At 27.8% G+C, this 21,568-nt stretch overlaps 1 protein-coding gene across 3 annotated transcripts in view; it reads left to right on the plus strand.

Annotated features, from left to right (window-relative positions):
• LOC103576445 (fasciclin-3) overlaps positions 1–21,568 on the plus strand; it is a 187,615-nt gene that overhangs the window by 152,650 nt on the left and 13,397 nt on the right. For all 3 annotated transcript variants that reach the window (XM_014440707.2, XM_014440708.2, XM_008556660.3), the window contains exons 2-7: positions 15,727–16,047; positions 16,432–16,569; positions 16,648–16,836; positions 16,915–17,099; positions 17,475–17,616; positions 19,779–19,892. In XM_014440707.2, the coding sequence (XP_014296193.1) occupies positions 15,727–16,047; positions 16,432–16,569; positions 16,648–16,836; positions 16,915–17,099; positions 17,475–17,616; positions 19,779–19,892 (1,089 nt within the window). The remainder of the gene's footprint in view (positions 1–15,726; positions 16,048–16,431; positions 16,570–16,647; positions 16,837–16,914; positions 17,100–17,474; positions 17,617–19,778; positions 19,893–21,568) is intronic.

The following is a 21,568-nucleotide window of genomic DNA, read 5'->3' on the forward strand; positions in this document are numbered from 1 at the left end:
ATGTCTATAAAACTAATTAAACACTCGAATAAAAACTTTCTTTCATTTTTCTAAAAATTAAACAAGTAAATTTTTTTTTTCCGTATATTTTAACGACTCTATAAAAACATTTTATAAACCATAAAAATTTTTTCGTTTATTTTTACTGAAAAAATAAACAAGCCACAAAATATTTTATTGAGATAAAAAAAAAAAATATTGTTGTATAGACAATTGTGTAAAATCCAAGCTAAGGTATAAAATATTTATATTTATGTACACATATTAAAAATAATATATAAATATATATTAAATAAGACAGCATGCACGTACATACGTGCTTTCAAGAAGTCTCAGATTAGACGAAAGATCACGTGTGTATCCCTAAGTAGAGTACAGTAGTATACAGTTTATTAGAGTTGTCTGAAAGCTGGTGGCACATTCTGTCTTCTCCTCTCATGTATTTTAACAGAAACACAAGACAGTACAGTAGCTACTAGTCGGAATAGTAGTATTCCTTAACGTCTTTCTACGTCTCTTCATGGTGTCCCGTTTTCCCTTAGTTTACTTACCGCACTCTCGTCAGTAATTCGGCATAACACTCTTCAACCTGTATACTCTATACCACATATATATATATATATATATATACACTCAACATACACCAAATATACATATATACATAAGAAGCAAAGAGAAGTGAAGAGACTCTTGTGCAGTTTGTATGGGTTATTATAATGAACAAGTTCACATTAGACTCTCTGTCTTAGCTTGTTGTATATATCCCTTGACATTATTCCCAGCAAACCACTACGTCGTTGGGTATCGTACTTGCTCGCTGATGTACATTCACATTGTTTAACTTAAATAATAAGATAAACTTTTATATGAATAAACAGACAGACTTTGATAGTATCTTTCGGTTTAAATACTCGGAGATTTGGAAATTTGACTAACATTTATCTTTATCTCTTATATTATATAAATATTATTTTAACCCGTTCTTCTAATTAATCTTGTTATTTAAAATACTGCAAATGAATAAAAAAAAAGTGTATATATCACTCAATTGTTTATGATTTTTCGATACAGTAAGTTTGTAATTGTCAGCGAAATTGTTTACGAGGCTAATTTGACCGGAGAACTTGAAAAACGAGCTCGAGTTGTTTGCACGCGCGCAACCCTCTGTTATTTTTTCCTCTATTTTTATTTTCCTTCATTTTATTTGTTATTTGTTTTTATTTTTTTTTTTTCTTCGCGCCCCATACTCTTTCATTCTCGTTCTCATTCCTCACTGGCATCAACCGGGTGTTCTTTCGTCGTCAATTTACGAACGAAAACCACCAATAGCATCCCAATGAGTTACGAGTCTCTAGAGAACTTAACTCGCTCTTTTTATTCTATGTCCTTCGTCAAGATATTGACTTGTGTATATATCTAAGAGTATATGTATATTTTAGATTTACTTCAATAGTTTTTTTTTATGTTGTTAGTTCAATATTTTTAATTTCACTTTAAGGTTTTATTCGCAAAAAGGTAAAAAAAGACTAAATGGCGTCGAAGTCGTTGAATTTTATTGGAAAAGGCTGAAAATTCGTTGAAATTTAGCCAATAAATTGAGTTTGCCTGTTTTCGACCATTTCTAGGCCTAATTATCGGCCAAACTTTAGCCGCTTCTCAGCCGAGAAAACATGTGATTATTTTTCACGTTGAAATTTTTTTTTCTTGGCAATATCGTTTTTATTATTCGTAAATTTTCATTGAATATCGATTATGTAATTAACAAACTCTTGTGTCAAATATTAAAATATACAAACTTTAATTAAATTTTAATTAATTATTAACTTGAATTTTTTTACTTTTTAAATTATTAAAGAGACTCAGATAAAATGAGACACCATTTTTTTTCGAGCTTTTTTTTTAGTCGAAAATTTATTTTTGTTAAATTTTTGGCTACTCGATTTTGTCTAAAATACCCCGTTTAATTTAGCTCTTTTGAAATTAAATTATAATTTAATTTTTTTTTAGATGCGTATTAACATTAAATGTGATTTTAAAAATTGACAGCGAATTGATCAATAAAAATTTGTGACTGACTGAATATAAATTAAAACTACTGTACTTTAATTAATTATACAATAAAAAATGCTTGCTATCAGTTTCTTTAAAGCAATGAAATTATTTTTAATTAAAATATAATTTATGTAAGTAATCTATAAAATTTCAAAAAGCTCATTCTGCCTGCCCTATTCTTCTTACGATTCTTGTGCTAGAGACAGTAATTCGATAAAAAATAACCGACGAAATAAATAAAAAATAAAATTAGACTTTTGTTTGAAAAGTTATATAATTTATAACTCTTACCAACATTAAGAGTTATTTAATTTAATTACAAAAGTATTAAGAAGATTAACAATAAAAACCATTAAACACATTACTGCAGTAGTATTAAATTTAATGCCATAAATAATATTTTCTTCTGTTTCTTATATAATAGAGTACAATCAACAGAACCATAAAGTATAATACCCTTCTCTTTATATTCTTATATTATAATCCACAAAATGACAACTTTTCGAATAAATTTACTTTCGTCAATTGTTTTAAGTGTACTCTAGGGTACTATTCACAACTCGGAATATTTCCATCAAGAGAATACCGGCTATTACGAATAGCATACCAAAACCAATAACAATCATCGCATAAAATTGTATTTTTCTACTGCTAATTTAAAAAAAATTTTTTTTTAAATTCAAATTTCCCGGGCTAAAATTTAAATCATAATCTGAATATAATTGGCGTTGAAAATATAAATTGAACCTTCAAAGACGTAATTGATCATTAAAATGGATTTTAAAGATTCAATCTACAAAAATGAAAGTAAAACTTGCAGACCCATGTAAAAAAATTTTGTTCCAAAAAGATTCCTAAAAAAATCGACATGAAGGACTTTTGAGTTTAAGGCGGACTAGATTTCAAATTGAATTTTTAGTACTTTAATAGTAAAAAATATTGTTGATTTAGATTTGAAATTGGTCCACATAAATTTCTAACGGGAATATTTTTAAACCATAATTTTGCAAATGTATATTTACTATATTTTTCCTTTCTGATATAAAAATTTCAAATTAAATATTTTTTAACTTTTTCTGAACAAAGAAAAAATGTAGTAAAAATAGGTTTTGAAAATTATGCTTCAAAAACATTTTCAACTGAATTCAAATTCATGCATGTCAAGTTCTAAATCACCCATTTTTTTTTTTACTATTGAAATCCTAAAAGTCAGAAAAAAGTTTAACTTGAAGTTCTTAGCTGTCTTAAATTTAGAAGCTCTAGTTATCGAACTGTTTTGAAATCTTTTTGAAACGAATTTTTTTTGGAAAAAAATGTAAAGAAATCTGTGATAACCGCAAGTATATACGGATGTTGGTAAAAACAATAACTTGAAATATATACAACCGATTGATCTATTTAATTTTTTATTACACTCGAATTCTTGAATAGAAGAACGTTTTTGAAAATAACTAACCCAATAGTTTTGATTTAATTATAATTAATAAAAACTTGAAACTCAAAAATTCATGAAAAAATTTAGCTGCCATTTTTTTCAATACTTTCATGCATGTAGAAGCGCCATCTATTAATCATTTTTTGAATGAAAAAGTAAGTCATGAGTTTCAATTTTCCAACTTTTTATATTTTCGTATATAGAGTACATTTAAAACACATTCTAATGATCATTTATGTCTTCAAAGGTCCAATTTGCATTTTCTACTTTCCATCGTTTAAATTTCGACTCAGCTGATAAAAAATAATTTTTAACATCACAGTTATGATGAAAGTTAACAAAAATATGTAGAACATCTTGAAAATTAGTTAAGTGGTTAATGAGGAACTTAATATTCGATAAACAACTTGAAGTACATGTTGTCGTAAAAGAAACACGAAAGAGAGTCTGTTGTACAGGATATAATAATACCAGGTAGCACAGAGTATAAACGTAACCAGATATTCATGAAAACGCATCTCATAATTAATCCTTATCGTCATCTCAACGGATAATTCTGACGATGTTGCCATTGAGCTAATCTTTACCGAGAGAAAGCAAGTCATTGTGTCGTTGGATAAGAAACTCTAGGATATTATGAACTTTGTTATTATATATTTATTAAATATCTACTAGACCAACTACTTCTATTAATATAAATATTCCTTTACTTTTATAGCTTTGAATTTTTATCATGTTATGCACTATCTGCGGACTTGTGCATAACCTTATATTAGTATAGAAGACATTATTAAAGTCGCATCCGAGTATAAATTTTCTAGGGTTTCATTCATATTTCAATTATTAAATAAACAAAACAAAACAAATCCAAACAAAATTTTAAATTTTATTTTCATAACAGTCGGCTGAACATTATATTTAAATTGTCAAGTGGAACTTTATTCAATAAACTTTCATACTTACTCAATAACTTGATATGCTGGCACAACTTTTTTAATTGTCTACAAAAAAAAAATATTCAAAGTTTACAAATAGAGTTTAACTATTTGAATTTTAAAATATGTCGATAAAATTATTGATAATTATCTTATACAGGGTCAGGATTAATAATTAGCTGATATAAACTTTTTATCAACTATGGATTTTACTTTGCCCGAGTTAAAAAATTTTTTTTTAATTAATACTCCAGTATAATTAAGGGAAAGATGAAAAAAATGCTGAGGTTAAGGAAATAATGCACTTTAATTAATTTTAATTAGCTGGACATTTTATTTTTTATTTAAAAAAAAAAAAAAAAAAAAAAAAGAAAACTAATTTACTTTTGACATGAAAAAAATTTTCAAGGGATCAGTTTCCTCTGAAAAATTGAATTTATAAATATTTTCAATAGAATTTATAAAGTAGTATAATTTGCATACATCTAAATCAAACATGCAATTTGCAATGTGATTGAAAAGTAAAGATGCAAAAAAAATGCTGTTGGAGAAAAAATTTTCAGGCATGCCATGAAAAAAAAAGTAATGATTTATAATAATTTCAGGAAAAAGAAAAAACTTTTGATAAAAATTTTTCAACTCATTTTTACTCGGCCTTTTTATGAAATCAGTGAAATTAATTAATAATTGTTCAACAAAAAAAAAAAAAACGAAGGATTTTTCATTTATTATAAAAAGTAATGGATCAATCGAAGGAATGTTTACTTTATCCAGAATTTTTTTTTTTTTAATGCATTTAGCTGAATTTTCAGTAAAAAATTTTATTAATAGCAAACATGTATGTATTACTCTTTAAAAGTGATTGTACAAGCATTCATTGAGATTGCAAACATGATGGCCAATTGAAACATGACAGAAGTTGATCGATTCATCATTATATTTGCCGACTACTCTTGTTGTTTCCCCTATACTATATTTCAAGTGCAGTTGAGTAGAGTAGTAGCGTCAGAATTTACAATATAAAATGAAAAGATTTTATAGCACTCGATAATGGATAAATTTTTTCCGATGCCAAAAAAAAAAAATTGAAATTTTATTTATTTATTTATAAAAATTTAAAAATAGAAACAAGTGTCTACTGAGATGAATTATTTTTTATGAATTTTTATAAAAGGTAAAAAATAATGATTCAAAAAATGACCAAGCCTTTGTTCAATGACTTGAGATTAAAATAATGCAGCAGCTGGAAAAAGTATCGAGTCTACTATACCCGAGGCCGAGACTTTAGTGTCATTTAAGTCACGAGACCGGAAAGTGACAAGAATCGATGCAACATAAACTTTATAAAATGCATCCCCAAACTTCAGTCACGTTTTTAAATTTCAACACACACTTTTTGCGTCTAGCGCACACGCGAACCGAATTGAATTTCCGATAATCGAGTACCGTCTGCTCTGTCGAACTCTTGTTAGTATTTTTTTTTATTTTTTAAAACGACAACTCGTCAAAGTTGTCTCTTCACGAACCTATTTAACGACACTTGTTTTCTCTCGTGATCATTTTTTTTTTTTTTTAATTTTATTCTCTTGTAATTTTTTTTTAGCGTAAAAAAAAAAATGCAATTAACATTTTTATTCTTATTTAATTATAAAATAAATAGAAGAATGATTTCAAAAAAGCATTGTTATAAAATAACGACTAATTGGTTTCATTGAATATCAACGAAGAAAAGATTATGCAAATAATAATAGCAATATAAAAAAAAAAAAAAAAAAAGAGGAAAAAATAATAAATATATGGGATGCATATTTTCATACGATGTATCCCCTAGGGGATTAAGCAATAGAGGGCAAAGTTAAAAAAGCAGCTTTTCTGCAGCTATCTCAAGATGTCTCTTTTAAAAATTCTTTTTTCTCTGCTCTCTTTCTACTAAGTGAATAACTTTTGTTCAGCTAACGAAACTTATCAGATGATGTGCATTGAAATTTATTTTTCATTCTCTACTCACAGAATCTTCAATATCTATTCGGATCACAATATCAACGACTCAATCCCAGATTATTTGAAAGAAAAAAAAAGTGATCCGATTTTTAAAAAATACAATACTCATTTTTATATGTCACATTTCCAATTTTATTAAGTATGAATATAAAATTCATGGACGAATTAATATTATTACATTTTTTGAGGCTTTTTTTGTATTATATTTGATACATGGTTGCATTTGACGAAGATATTATGTTGGAAAAAGAAATAATACTGTAGCATGACGTTTAATTATACCAGTCTGGTTACTCGCTTTTACTTTTCATACACTTTATTCGGTATGTCCTCATCCCAACACTATACTACACTGGTATATATGTATATCTATACGTTAGTGTTTTACTTTTGACGGTGGTATGATAACATTCAAAAACGTATGTTCCTCAGGACGTCAACGCATGGTGGAAAAGTGAATGAAAAAAAAATAATTTTCAGGGCTTAGAATGTTAAAAAATATATAATATTAAAGATAAGGTAGCCGAGGGGAAATATTAAGAGATAAAAGTGAAGTAGTAGAGGTGGTTAAAACAGAAAATAAAGGACGAATAGAGAAAAGGGGAGGGAGAGAGAGAGAGTTAGAGGATAAAGACGAAGATGTCATGCTCATTAGGAAAACCAGACTATGAACTTATCAACTTGAACCAACCATCTTGTCAAAAAACTAATGGTGAACACAATTTTTTTTCTTTTTCCAGACTATCTTGTTTCATTTTATATATTTTTTTCATAAGACTTACGAACAAAGTCTACATATTATTATGATTATTTTATTTATATATTTTTTAGATGCCGGATTTTCAATTACAGAATTTGAGAGAAACAAGATTCAGTTTCAAATGTCAAAGACATTTTATTTATACCTTTGTTTCTCTATTCGAGTAAAATGAGAATCTTAGAATTTTTTTTTTTTATCCTTAAACTAAATTTCATATTTTATTTAAAATCTAAAAAAATTTTACTTATAATTATTTAAAATTATTTTATTAATTTTAATTTTAATCACCAATTCAAAAAAAAAATCTAATTAATTTTTTAAAAATTACAAAATTTTTATTTTAGATGCCCAATTAACCCATCGTATTTCATATTGATATATTTTAATTTTAATATTGTTAATTAATTCAAATGAAATTTCGTAAACATCAAAATGTAAATTTTACCAGCAGTAATTAGCTGAATTTAAATTCTATAAAAATAAAATTTTTAGTTGCATAGAATTAAAAAAAAAATAATAATAATAATAATAACATAAATTAAAAATAAAAACAAACAAGCAAACAAACAATCAGCATTCAACGCACGTATAAATTAAATTTTAATTAAATAAAATGAAAATTATTTAAAAACATATTTTTCATTTTGTTTACAAGAGTTGTTGGTGAGTTTTTATTTATTATTTTCAACTGCAATAACCGTCTGTGCTACTTGACACAACACTCACGAGGATATCACACAAATAACATTGCGTTATCTTTCAAAGACATCACAGTACAATTTAAAACAAGTGCGAATTAAAACTCAGTAATTAAGACTCTTTGGTTTATACGCCTCGAAAAATTATTATCTAGAGCACAATGGAGAATTCAAATGAGATAATTACACCAAATGGCTGCAGTAAGCTGTAGAAATATGTAAAATTAAAAATTAGATACGTTTACTTTTTATTTATAATTTAAAAAAAACAAATCCTTTGAGATTTTAAATTTTTATTTCAATAAAACTTTTTTTTTTATTTACAAAAACTGTCAAAGAAATCTTAAACTTTTCGAAAGTTGGATAAAAAAAAGTTACAAGAGAAATTTACGTCCAGTTGTTTGAGAGATCCTTTAGATTTTAGATGACGTGGTAAACCACACAAGCTTTGGAAACATCTTTGTACTCTGTGTATACATTGTTGTAAGTTCTTTGTCATGTATATAACAGTTTACAACTTTGAACATGATAAATAACAATAAATATACAGGAAAAAGTTAATAATAATCGCAGTGAGTATTAGAGAAAAGAATGTTTCCATTGAAAAATAACAATCTGTTTTTAAAAGTTTAAATATATAAACTTTTCTTATAGATAGATAATATATATACTTATTTGATCCTAGAGCCGTACAGTCTAACACCAAGTGTGTAGTCAAAATTAACACTTCCCAAATAACGTTGAAACAAAAAATCTTATAAAATATATACATCTCTATGTTTTACAATTTTCAACAAAAATATTAATCAATTAATTATTAATATTAAAAAAATGATCATCCAAACAAGCAATCCTAAATTCTTTAGAAGTTTGTATTGTCGTTTATTTTGGCAGTAAAGAATTCTATATATAAATTTCATACGGAAAAAAATAATCGGTAGCAGCTACTGACTATTTTTTGGTAGCCGCTACCGATTAATTTCCCGTGACAGCTACCAATTTTTTTTCGGTGGCTGCTACTGATTATTTTTTTGTAGCGGCTACCAATTATTTCAGTAGCAGTTACCGAAATAATTGGTAGCGTCTACCAAAAAATAATCAGTAGCGGCTACTTTTTGCCAATCGGTAGCTGCCACAGATTATTTTTTTCCGTCATGATTTAAATAATTGATTGAAGTTCAAATAAATTTCTTTGTAAAATAGGCAAGCTAGAAAAAAGTATCCTCGTTTTTAACTTTAACCAGCCTAATCTTTTATAATACGCACTGACATATTCTTAGTAATTTTTTCAATGAATCTTACCCACGCATTCCATTTCCTTTTTAATTTAAGTTGTAATCTATTTGTATTATTAATAAAATCTGCAACACAATAATCAAAAAAAGATCGTAAAACACACTCCAGTGCTTCGCATTAAAAGTCGTGCAATTGAAAAAATCAGTGTCGTTACTAATTTTATTCTCATCTGCTCATATATTTAGTAATTATTATTTTTTTTTTTTTTTTCGTATATACATTTTTATATTAATTAAAAGTTTTCTGTTCAAAATATATAACACAATTCTTGTGGTAAAATAAATTCAAACTAATAAATTGTTAAATCAAATATATTTGATGTGTAAGTATTTGATCAAATATATATGTATCTCACGCGAAATATATATACCAGTTTCATAGAGCAAAAGGATGATACTCAAAGCAAAAAGCCCCTGCGGGTATTGGCCGCAAAGCGTCTGTTCCGCTTCACTTGAAGCCGCATTAGACTCAGTTTCTCAATGTAAATGTATATATATATACACAAGACATATATCAGAATATATAACGTTTAAAGTTAAGTCACTTGATGTGAGTTAAGTTCAAGTAAAACATGAATTGTAAGTAAAATCTTTCAACAGACACATGGAGCAAGTAATTAAAGTTAAAATTAATGCCGATATTAAATGAGGCAGACTAAGACGTAAGGTTATAAAAATTCGATTAATTCTATTGCTACATACTCACACACTCGTTAGTAATAATTATTTAATGATAGTTAAAACAAATGCTCGACTACTTGCATTATCGTGGCAGTAGAGCCACCAGAGTTTAGACCGTGTTCATTCATTGTACAGTGCTGATTTATGCAGTATTGCTACATCGAGTTCTGGCACGATCTCGTGTTATTCAACCTCCCCCCTTTGGGGATACTACGGATTGCGATGAATTTTTACATCAATTCAACAAATTACGCCGGTCCCCGGTGTAATTACGCTATTTCTCCCAGCATATCCATGAAAACGTCCTCCTATACTTTGATATACTGCATAAATACTTTATGTAAATAATAATAATAATATTAATCAATAATCGATATCAATAAACTTTTTCTTTTTTAATATAAATTTAATTAATTACGCTTGATATTTTATTTAAAAGTTAATAAATTTATAAAAAAATTTTAATATTTTCTTGTGGTCAAAAGGTCAAACCAGGTTTTTAAAGTAAGGTATGGTTATATGTCTGAAATACGTCGGACGGAGCGACGCTTCATTGACTATCACTCTGTCGTTATAGCGACCAATAGTTATTCCCTGGAAAATCCATTTTACATAACTCGATTTGAACGTCATCATCGGCAAGGGAAATCGTTTACTAGAGTTCCAAGCAATATATTATATCTATATATATATATATCTATATATATATAAAGAAGATGGTTACATTGGCAAAAGAAATAAAAGGTGTCGAGAAATAAATATCGGACGATATACATAAAATAGTATCCACGCACACATAGATTATAAAATAACTAAAATGGTTATAAATGTCACTATAACTCATATAATATATATGTGTGGGTGTATTTAAAGACAACTATATATTTTTCTGATCGATTATTCGATAAAATTATTTAATCAACATAAATACGGGACACATTTAATTAAATCTTGATAAACGTCATTGTTGATTTTTCGTTTCATTAACACGGCTGCTACTGTCATTTTAACGTTTACATTTGTCTGATTAAACCTATAAATAATTATACAACCATTTAATGTTCATTAATAAAAAAAAAAAAAAATTCTTTTTATTTTATTTTATTTTATTTTAAATTTAAATTAAATTTGATTTCATTGCCACCTCACGAGTAATTTCGGGTTACTTCAATTCATTTAAAGTTATTTAACATCACTGGATATGTCAAAAGCTCGTGAGTCGAATTATACCTTGTATTAATGCATACAAATTTTCAAAAGGGGATTTAACAAAAACCTAGTACTGCCAGTAAATTGAATACCAGTAAATATATACATATAAGCTTATACGTTCATGTCTGTGCTTATATATTTGATGTATATATATAATACATATATATATTCACAGCTAGAACCGATTAGTCGGTGGCTTATCGAGTTATGCACGGGGCGTCGAGCCAAAGCAATTTACTTGAATCATTTTAGTGAACAGAATGAGTGGATTAATCTTCCCGAAAGTTTTTTCAACCATTAACCCATCATACTTCTTTTTTTACATTAAAAAAAAAAAAATACTGTATCCTCATAAATTTTTTTTTTTTTATAAAATATATTGTATGACATAGATATGTTACATAGCTAAATACTTAATCATTTTCGTTTGCTGTGTTCACAAATCATCGCACATGCTACCGTGGTTTAATACATTGATATATAATATATTTGTAAAGATGAATAGCAAAAATAAAATTTACAATAAAAGTATGGAAAAAAGTAAACATTATTTTTCCGGGTGCATGAATTTGAAGTTTTCAAAAAGCATGGTATGAATATTCAGATTTGATAAAATTCGAAAAAGGTCCTGTCGATTAAACATGATCATATATGATCATATATGATTATATATGATCATGTATAGTCATATGTGATCATGTATGAGCAGGTATGATCATGCAGGACCATTTTTCGGATCTGATCAGATCTGAGTAATTATACATAATTATACATGATCATACATGATCACATACGATAATCCATGATCTTATACGATCATATATGATTATATATGATCATGCAGGATCAGATTCGAAAAATGGACTTGCATGATCATATATGGTCACATATGATCATATATGATCCTGTATGATCATATAAGATCATAGATGGTTATATATGATTATATATGATCATACATGCTCATACATGATGCTGCAGATATGATCATACAGGGCTATTTTTCGGATCTGATCAGATCTGAGTAATTATATATACTTATATACGATCATACATGATCACATACGATAATCCATGATCTTATACGATCATATATGATTATATATGATCATGCAGGATCAGATTCGAAAAATGGACTTGCATGATCATATATGGTCACATATGATCATATATGATCCTGTATGATCATATAAGATCATAGATGGTTATATATGATTATATATGATCATACATGCTCATACATGATGCTGCAGATATGATCATACAGGGCTATTTTTCGGATCTGATCAGATCTAAATATTCATACATAATCATATATGATCATATCTGAAGATTTTTTCTCGGGCGTACATATTGATATATAAGTGAACAAGTTATATATCAATATGTATATACATCAAATAATATCGTAATATCAATTTATGTATAAAAAAAAGACTAATTGAAATATATGTACATATATATGATTCAAAATATTTATTGAATAAAGTGTAAAAATACAATAATAAATACTATAATTAAAGAGTAAATATTATTTTTATTTTGACTTATGAAATAATGATGAAATGAAAATATTTTTTTTTATTCAATTAATTTTATCGAATACAAACACAATAACTCGATCTTCAGTTGACTTCCGGCACTTTATACATACATATATATAGATTCTTATATAAGAAGCAGATAAGAACAGTGGATAAGATTAAAATTTGTTCATCTGCGGGTTAAAATTGAATGGAAACTAAATAAAAGTATAAGATCGATGAAAGAAAATACGACGGCGAGAAACATAAACAGCATAGTCCGTACCGTCTACATAACTTTGTTTACTTTACATTAATCATTTTGATTAGTCTATCTATTAAGTTAAATTACTGTATTACTTATTGTTTGTATATATGAGAGTGACTCCAAAAATTTTGACTTTTTTTTTTGCTCTGACCCTCCAAAATGATTATGTATAGAACAAAAGAATTCTTACCAAGTTTGAGCTCAATAATTCAAATTTATGAGGTCGCGCAAAAATATTGAGTGCTCCAAAAGTTTGGAAGCTGACAGTGATTTTTAAAAATTTATAATTTAAAGTAAAATTTTCAAATCATTTATTTTTTATATAATAAAACTAGTGTACATTTTTCGCGCGCATGTCGCTTTTCATGTATTTATTTTAATGTATATTTTTGTTCTATTTTGAGTTCTTAACCAATCACGGCACGAATAGTTTGGCTTCACATATTTTTTATAAAAAAAAAATTTGAGAAAAAAAAAATTCATTTTTTTAAAAATTTTTGATTGACCTCTGGAGTCTGGAACTTCAGTTTTTGAGCTAAAACGTGGTGAGATTTGATACGCGAAAAAGAAAAAAAAATGTTTTTTTCGAGTCACCCTATTATACATACATACATAGTGTAGGAAATGAAAATTTTATATTTAGCGTGTTAGCCCGTTTTTATCTGATTTTAAATGGAATTTAGTGTACAATGTCAGCGTACAAAAATAATGTAAAAAATGAATAAATTAAAGTAAAATGGTGGTATCAATATTAAGAGTGAATAACAGGTGAATTTTATGATAGAGGAACACGGCTATAGATTCATTACAATTCACATAGCGAACAATAAATTATGTAAATTTCGGTACACAGCCTATCGTTATTTTTCACGTTTTATCTCGCAACAAACGTTCTGAATAGCTGACTAACTGCCACTGCAAACGAACAATTGCTAACTTTCACCGACTATTTGCTCTGGAATAACAATTCCTACTGACCACCGTGTACCACGGTGATGTAGTTTCGATATACCAAATTCACCTATAGTAGCTTACAATTTCTCGTTTACTTCAAAAGCTTTACCGACACAATAAACCAATTATCGATGAATATATACATAACTCTATCCATGACCTCATTTATGAATCATAAATTACATTTATATTCCCCTTTTATTCAATATTTTTTTTAATAATTTTGTGGATTACTTTTTTTTTTCTACAACTCATAGTTTTTATTTTTATCTAAAAATTTATATAAAATTTTTCTTTTTTTTTAATATTGAAAATTTATTAGACAATAAATTTCTCAAAGGTACGTTTTATTACATTACAAGATAAATGTATAAGACATTTTTTAAAGATAAAAATTTATTTAAATATATCGAATTTATAAATTCCTTGATGTTAAATTTTTTTTTACGAATCAAGTTTTGCTTTTAATAAAAAATTTTTGACAAATTATTTTTCATAGACATTTTATTTTTAAATAAAATATTTTTATTGCAAAAAAACAAATTAACTGTTTCACAATAATATAATACAAATAGTATAATTAATTACAATATAATAAATTATAAAATCATAAAACAACACTCTTGTAACTTGACACGATCACTTGGAACGAACATTTTCGTGTCGAAACTTTTGTTCATTTACAATCGCGGCGTAGATAGACGGTGGCCCCTTTATTTCGTGGTAGGTGGGTGGATGGGTGGCTGGATAGCTAGATGGGGCTCTTGCCTGGCTCATTGTACCTTTGCTTGTTATCCATTTTGCGGGACTACAGTAGCTCTAAGCGAACTCTTACACACATATCAGTAATACTACATTTTACTACTACTACTGCGAGTAATTATTCTACGTAGCAGCGGCAGTTGTTGCAAGTTTTGGTGCAAATGCAAAACTGTACTGGCAATCTAAAATCTAGATGCTTGTACATTCCCACTCTGCTCCATTCACTCGTTCCTCCAACTATTCAACCAAAGCTCTCTTGCTTTTTTATTTTAACCATATATATGTACATATAAATATACAAGTACACATGACTCTATACTACTTTTAACACTAACATTCACATAGACTTTAATTCTCTTGTCGACTGTGCAGATACGCAGGTAACGACGCAACAACGAGCCACTTGCTGTTGTTATGATGAATGAAAGTGCACATCTTGCTAAGAGTATTCCTAACGATCTCTCTTTTCTTACTGTGGTATTATATATATATATGTACTTGATTTTCTCTCGTGATGGCACGCAAGCTATTCAGCTGGATAGAGTAGAATTATAAGAGGAAGCTGCTGAGCTTTAATAACCTTCCACCATTCTCAGACAACTTACATCTCGTAAATCCTTCGTCTAGTCACTCTAGTCTTTTTGCTTCACTTGTAAAACCATTAGATCATTCATATTTTTTAATTCACTACTGCGCTTGGTCAGCGAATCGAGTGTAACATTGGTTAATTTACAAAAATTGAATATGTTTATTAAATTTTGTTGGAACTGGAGAAGGATGCTGTGGAATTGGCGTATATAGAGAATGTACAGTATACTGTAATTGTTTAAATAAGGTTGATAATAAATACAATACTGACACTTTATTGATACAGAAACTAATAATAAATGAATACACTTGAATAGCAAAATGAACTTGAATAATGACAAAAATTGGTGTCTTTATCAATGTCTATGTGTATACGGTACACTATAAGTATGACCCGGACTGACCGATAACGAGACTTAGATGGACATTGACAAGGGCTGTAGTTTCCCTTTTTAGGTACACACTTTATCGGAAATTGTATACTATTAAATTATTTTTAACAGAAACTGTATGGACTATTATTTAATATCAATACTAATAAATAAAATTTATTTGTTTTTAGGAAACGCAGAGAACGTAGTTGAAATAGTGCCAAGAGGACAAGTTGCTGTTCGAGTTGGCGAAAGCTTGAGAATCATGTGCCGAGTTGGGCAGCCGGTTCAATTTTGTCGAGTTGAAATTCCTAGTCAAAGAAGCATGGTTTTGCAACCGAATCAGAATGCAAATGACGGCATTGAGTATTACGGAGAAGGATTGCAGACTGGACAATGTGGTGTTTATATTCATCATGTTAAAGAAGAATATAATGGTACATTCAAGTGTGGTATTATTACTAACGGTAATCGACAGGAAATTAACAATAGTTTGGACATCATCGTTGCCAGTAAGTATTTTTATTTTTATTCTCATCTGTTATTAAGACAATAAGGACAGTTTTGTTTAACATGCCTTTTGCTAAATTTTTTTATCCGATCAATATTTCCGCCGCAGTGTCAAAATTTGACACCATCATTTATAAAATGTTAATTTTAAATCAAAGCAAAAATCCTGGTTCTAACAATGAGCTTTAAATGATGATAAAACTTGAAAAATATGAATGAGTTAATGATTCGATAAACAATTTAATTTAAGCAATATTTAATAAACTTAGTACCGACATGGACAGTTACATAAGTACTGCGGATCGTTAATTAATTAATAATCATACAATTATTTTAGAGATTTCAATACTTTTTAAGAATATTTAAAATTATAAAATTTATTTTAGAACCACCAAAACACATTCAATTGCTATTGAGTCCTGGAAGACTATCTGGCAGAGATATTTACAAAAACGGAGAGAAACTTGAAATAAGTTGCAGCGCATTAGCCGGTCGTCCTGCTGCCAATGTATCTTTATATCTGGGTAACCTATTTACTGCAGTCTATAAAATATATACTGATTATTATAGACAAATTACTGATTCAAAATAACATTAATTAGATGATCAACCACTGGGGAGAGACTTCGAGCCAACTGTTTACAATACAAACGTCAACGACGAGTCGCTTTCTGTCCAAAATGTTTCTTATGCTCTCAAGTGGAGTGACAACGGGAAAATGATTAGATGCGTAGCCCAACACATTGCTTTGGACCGACCACAGGAAACTAAACGTCAGCTTGAAGTTCACTGTAAGTATTTATTTAAGGTATATTCTTAATAAATATTTTAAAAGCATTTAAATAAATAAATAAATAAAATAATTTCAGTTGCACCCCAACCACTTCCGACTGTCGAATTATTCGGCTACGCAATTGGTCGTCCAGGAACAATAAACGTAACATTGAATGCCCATCCACGACCACGTTTCACCTGGTACATAAACGGCGAAAAAATAAACGAAGGAAGCCCAGATGCGAGCAATCGCTTGCAATCATCAACTGCCGTTGAAGTGGTAATTTATTTAATTATTAATATTTAAATTAACATAATATTAATATATATATAAATTGATAAAATATGGTAGGATGGAAAAGCTCCGAAATAAACGTAAAATCTAATAATCCTTTGAAGCGGACGTAGCTTTAATCTGGTATGAGGCTTGCGTGCTTGGTTGCTTTAGCAGACTAGACGCAATCGTGGAAAATCCTCTACCACGTCAAAGTACTGCTTCCCAACCAAACTCTCTAGACTCTTTATTTTTATTTTTACCGTGACTTTAATCTATATCCATCGATTAAATTTGAGTTTTAAACTCAACAAACTAATCGAAACTTATTTACTTATTTTTATTTATTTATTTTGTTGTTTTATGTTTAAATTGGAATAGGCCAAAGGCGTGTATCAAGTTGAACTTAAGATCGACAGTGTACAAAAGTCTGATACGGAAAAAGAATATAAATTGGAAGCACGTAATGATGAAGGAGCTGAAGAATATCGTATTCGACTTTCAACGAGTGCTGAACCTGAAGGTAAATAATAAAAATATTAAAAAATTAACTATACATTTTATTTTTATACTAAATAATGTTTTACTACTAGTGCCATTAAATTATATGTCCCATAAATTTGAAATTTTGTTATTGATAGTAATAATAAAATATTTAAAAGTTAACTGATTTTTTTTCAACATAAAATTTATTCCTTGATTTATTTTAATATTTTATTGAAATAGTAAAATTCGATTTTACATAATATATGTTGACATACTTTTTTATTTGTGGCACTAGTTCGCAAAAAAACTATTCGTGCATAACTAACGCTTAAGTTGGACAATTGTGTGTGAGAAAAAAAATTAAAATTTCGGCACGAACAACACGCAGTGTGTTTAAATATTTATTTTTATAAAGCAATCACATAAATTTTTAAATGTTTTAACTAAATGCCAATAAATTCACCGCATGCACACGCAGGAGCGCTCATTCACTTCTATGGTAAGCTCTCCGAACACATGCACGCACTAGGTAATAACTATTTTTAAATATATTCGGTATTACCTATAAATGTTCCTATTAAATTTATAAATATTTTTATTTTCTTTCCTTACAATTTTTTTTTATTGAAAAAGGGACACTAGCATACGCTTTTCAATAAAAGCTTTCCTTAGAAAAATCACTAAAATATGATGAAAATTTTATTCAGTAAAAGTGGCAACAACTGAAAGACAAAATTTCAGTTTTTCAACTAAAAATTGACCCACAATTTTTTTTCATGGAAGTTTTGAAAAAAAAAAAAAAAATGATACCTTAGCTTAAATTTATATACATATTCTATAAATATCCCATAGAAATCTCAGATCAATCCAATTATTGGTACAAAACATGTGAACGGCACAAAAAATGTGAAAATATTTATTTCAAAATTCAATTTACCCGTTAAATCTATTGTATAGAAATAATTCAACTCTAGAATTTTATAATAAATATTTACATTCATTATTCAATTTAAAAGTTATTTAAAACCGCGAAAAATGAAAAAAATTTATTTTTAAATATTTTACTCTGTCGTCTCTCCATTTATCGGTTACCAAAATAATTAATGAATAAAAAAATTGATTCTCTTGATTCATAAATTTAAAAATGATTTTTTATAAGTAACATTTTCCTAAAATATTTCCTTAAAAAAAAAGTCATAATAGAATATAATAATAAAATTTACTTATTCAATGATTAAAAACTACTGAAGGACGTTCTTGCGTGAGGTTTACTATTAGATAAAAATTCGAATTTTATATTTTTGGCAAGAATTAATCAACAATTATCGTTCTTGAAAATTTCAGTGTATGTTATCGATCATTCGAGAAAGTTATTAACGATTAAAAATCAAAGTTTTAACACCGAGTCTTATGGAAGACTATAACTTTTTATGTTTCAACTTTATTAAAAAAATATCATTAGAATAGACAAAGGGACAAATAATGTTTCAACATAGTCTTCAATTTATGCTAATGATATAATCGTTGTAGAAAATAGTGTGATCGATGATTTGAATTATTTATTAATAATTATAGTTAGTAAAACTGAAATTATGACGTCACGTCATTGGCCATTTTAAAAACCGGCAACGGCGTCCAATGAAAAAAAAAACGTTTGTAAACATAGACAAAGGAAACCATAAAATTATTAGAGGTTATTTTTAAACTGTCCAAATATTTGTTATTTGTTAAATCACAAGCAAATAAACAAATTTCATTTTAAAAGGCCCATTATCATTTCTCACATTATAATAATTATTTTTATTATTATCATCCATGATGTGTGTTAATCATATATTGACATATATATGTATGTATTAAGATTTAAAAAATACGATAATGTCGGGTTTTTTATGGCAAAAAAATCTAAGTCAAAGTAATGTCTAATTAAGAATTTCCATTTTTTACAATAACTGGTCATAAATATTTTCGATAGTTCAAAACAATTGATAGATTATCTTAAAATTATTGAGATATTTTAAAAAATTTAGTAGCCTCGAAGTTAAATTTGAAACAGTTGGCTCTTATTTGATTCATCAGTCGCGCAAGAACGTCCTTTTTCTATTTGTGTGGCATGTTGTGCTGAATAATTGGGCTTAGAAATTAGTTAGTAATAAACATTTACAGACAAATAAATAATTAAATAATAAATTTTCACAGGAGTTGATTTAGATGCAGGATACATTATCGGAATCGTTGTAGGAATTTTAGTGATACTCTTACTCGCCTTCTTGATAATTTTCGCCCGAGCGACTGGACGCTGGTGTTTTGCAGGTGAGAATTTCATTTTATTTTTCACTTTACTATTAAAATGATAACATATTTTATTATTTTTTAACATTAATAGTAAGATTCCTACTAACAAAAAAAATTAATTAGAAAATAAAAATAATTTATTTTCCATGCGTATTTATAATATTACGTTTGGAAAAGTCAGTCAGTTTGCAAATAAAAATTTCGCTAAAAATAATTTTAATTTTATAATTAAAATTAAGGCAGTAAAAGACTAAAATGATAAACAAACGTATTCGTACATAGTATTGATTAGTAATTAGTCAAAAAAAATGATAATAAAATACATATGAATAACAAAAATAAAAAAAGAGGAAGTAAGAGTATGTATCAGTTATTTTGTATACAACTTCTTGTATGTTGTGCGGCTACACCATAATAGGACAGCATGCAAGTCGGGCCAAGTAAAGAATACGGAGACACAACACCATAATCCATGCGTATCCGTACTCTAGGCATGACACTGTCCAAGGGTAAGTCATTTCCGACAAACCCTTCAAAACTTCGCGTACAATTCGTATTCTCATCCATTGTTTTATACATTCATATTCCGTTTATAAGTATCACTTTATACATCATACATTAATTTATTATATTTTATTAAATATCCTCATAAACACCCGGTACTGTACCAATTATTCATTTTTACCATTTACCCAAATCGGTTACTTGTCTAGACAACCGTAAAAATAACCCATAGAAAAATAACCAGAGTAACTATAACCTAGTTTTCATATGTAAAGTATTTCCAGAGAGTAAATCACCGCCGAGAATTTTCAGAAATTTTCGGCTTGTAATGTTTCACTGTAAAAAATTTTCGGAATTCATTTTGCATTATTTTTTATTTATTTAAGAAGGGTGAACTTTTTCCTCCATCATACTCGTTACTATCCTTGTTGTACTTGCGCAGTAAAAGCCCTGTTAAGAAAATCTTATAAATTACCACAGAGATTTTATAAGAATGAATGAGTTCTATGAGATGTGATATAGTTAAGTATAGAGTCTTATACACACAGCTATAAGAATCTATCAGATTTTTTAAGCAGGGTGGAAACTTTGTCCACTTTTTTCTCTTCAACAAATGAATATTTTTTAAAAATGAAAACGTAGATTCCTAGTGGAGTAATGCATCGAGTTTCGTTTTTAATTTTGCGTTTAGAGGTTTCGTTTGAGATAAAAACGGACAACAATTTCTATAGATCCTCCTCAATTCCCTTGGTGCAAAATTCACTTCGAGAGTTTATTTTAATATAAAAACTCCGAATCGGAGTAGATGTGATTTGAAAAAAAATCCACGTTACTCCAGAATCACTCCGCTAAAAAATGAAATTATTATTCACTGCGCATGTGAAGTGATTTTTTGTAAAATTCAAGAACTCTTAGTGGCGGAATGAATTTGTATCGAAATAAAATCTATATTCACTTTGAATTCACACCCGATTTTTTACAGTGTAATGAATCTTATCGGCATAATATTAGACTAGATTGAAAGTGTACAAAGCAATGGAGATTTATTTTTTAGGAGTACTTTATTAATAGGACATATTAATGTGTTTTCTGTAAATTGAAGAGCTATTTCTATTTGTAGTAAATCGCAAAATTAATAAATTTTACCGATGTTTTTTTTCTCAGTTTGTTTTTGGCAGATTTATAAAAAA

Source organism: Microplitis demolitor, chromosome 1, assembly GCF_026212275.2.
Source record: "Microplitis demolitor isolate Queensland-Clemson2020A chromosome 1, iyMicDemo2.1a, whole genome shotgun sequence".
In the NCBI taxonomy this organism is placed as follows: domain Eukaryota; kingdom Metazoa; phylum Arthropoda; class Insecta; order Hymenoptera; family Braconidae; genus Microplitis; species Microplitis demolitor.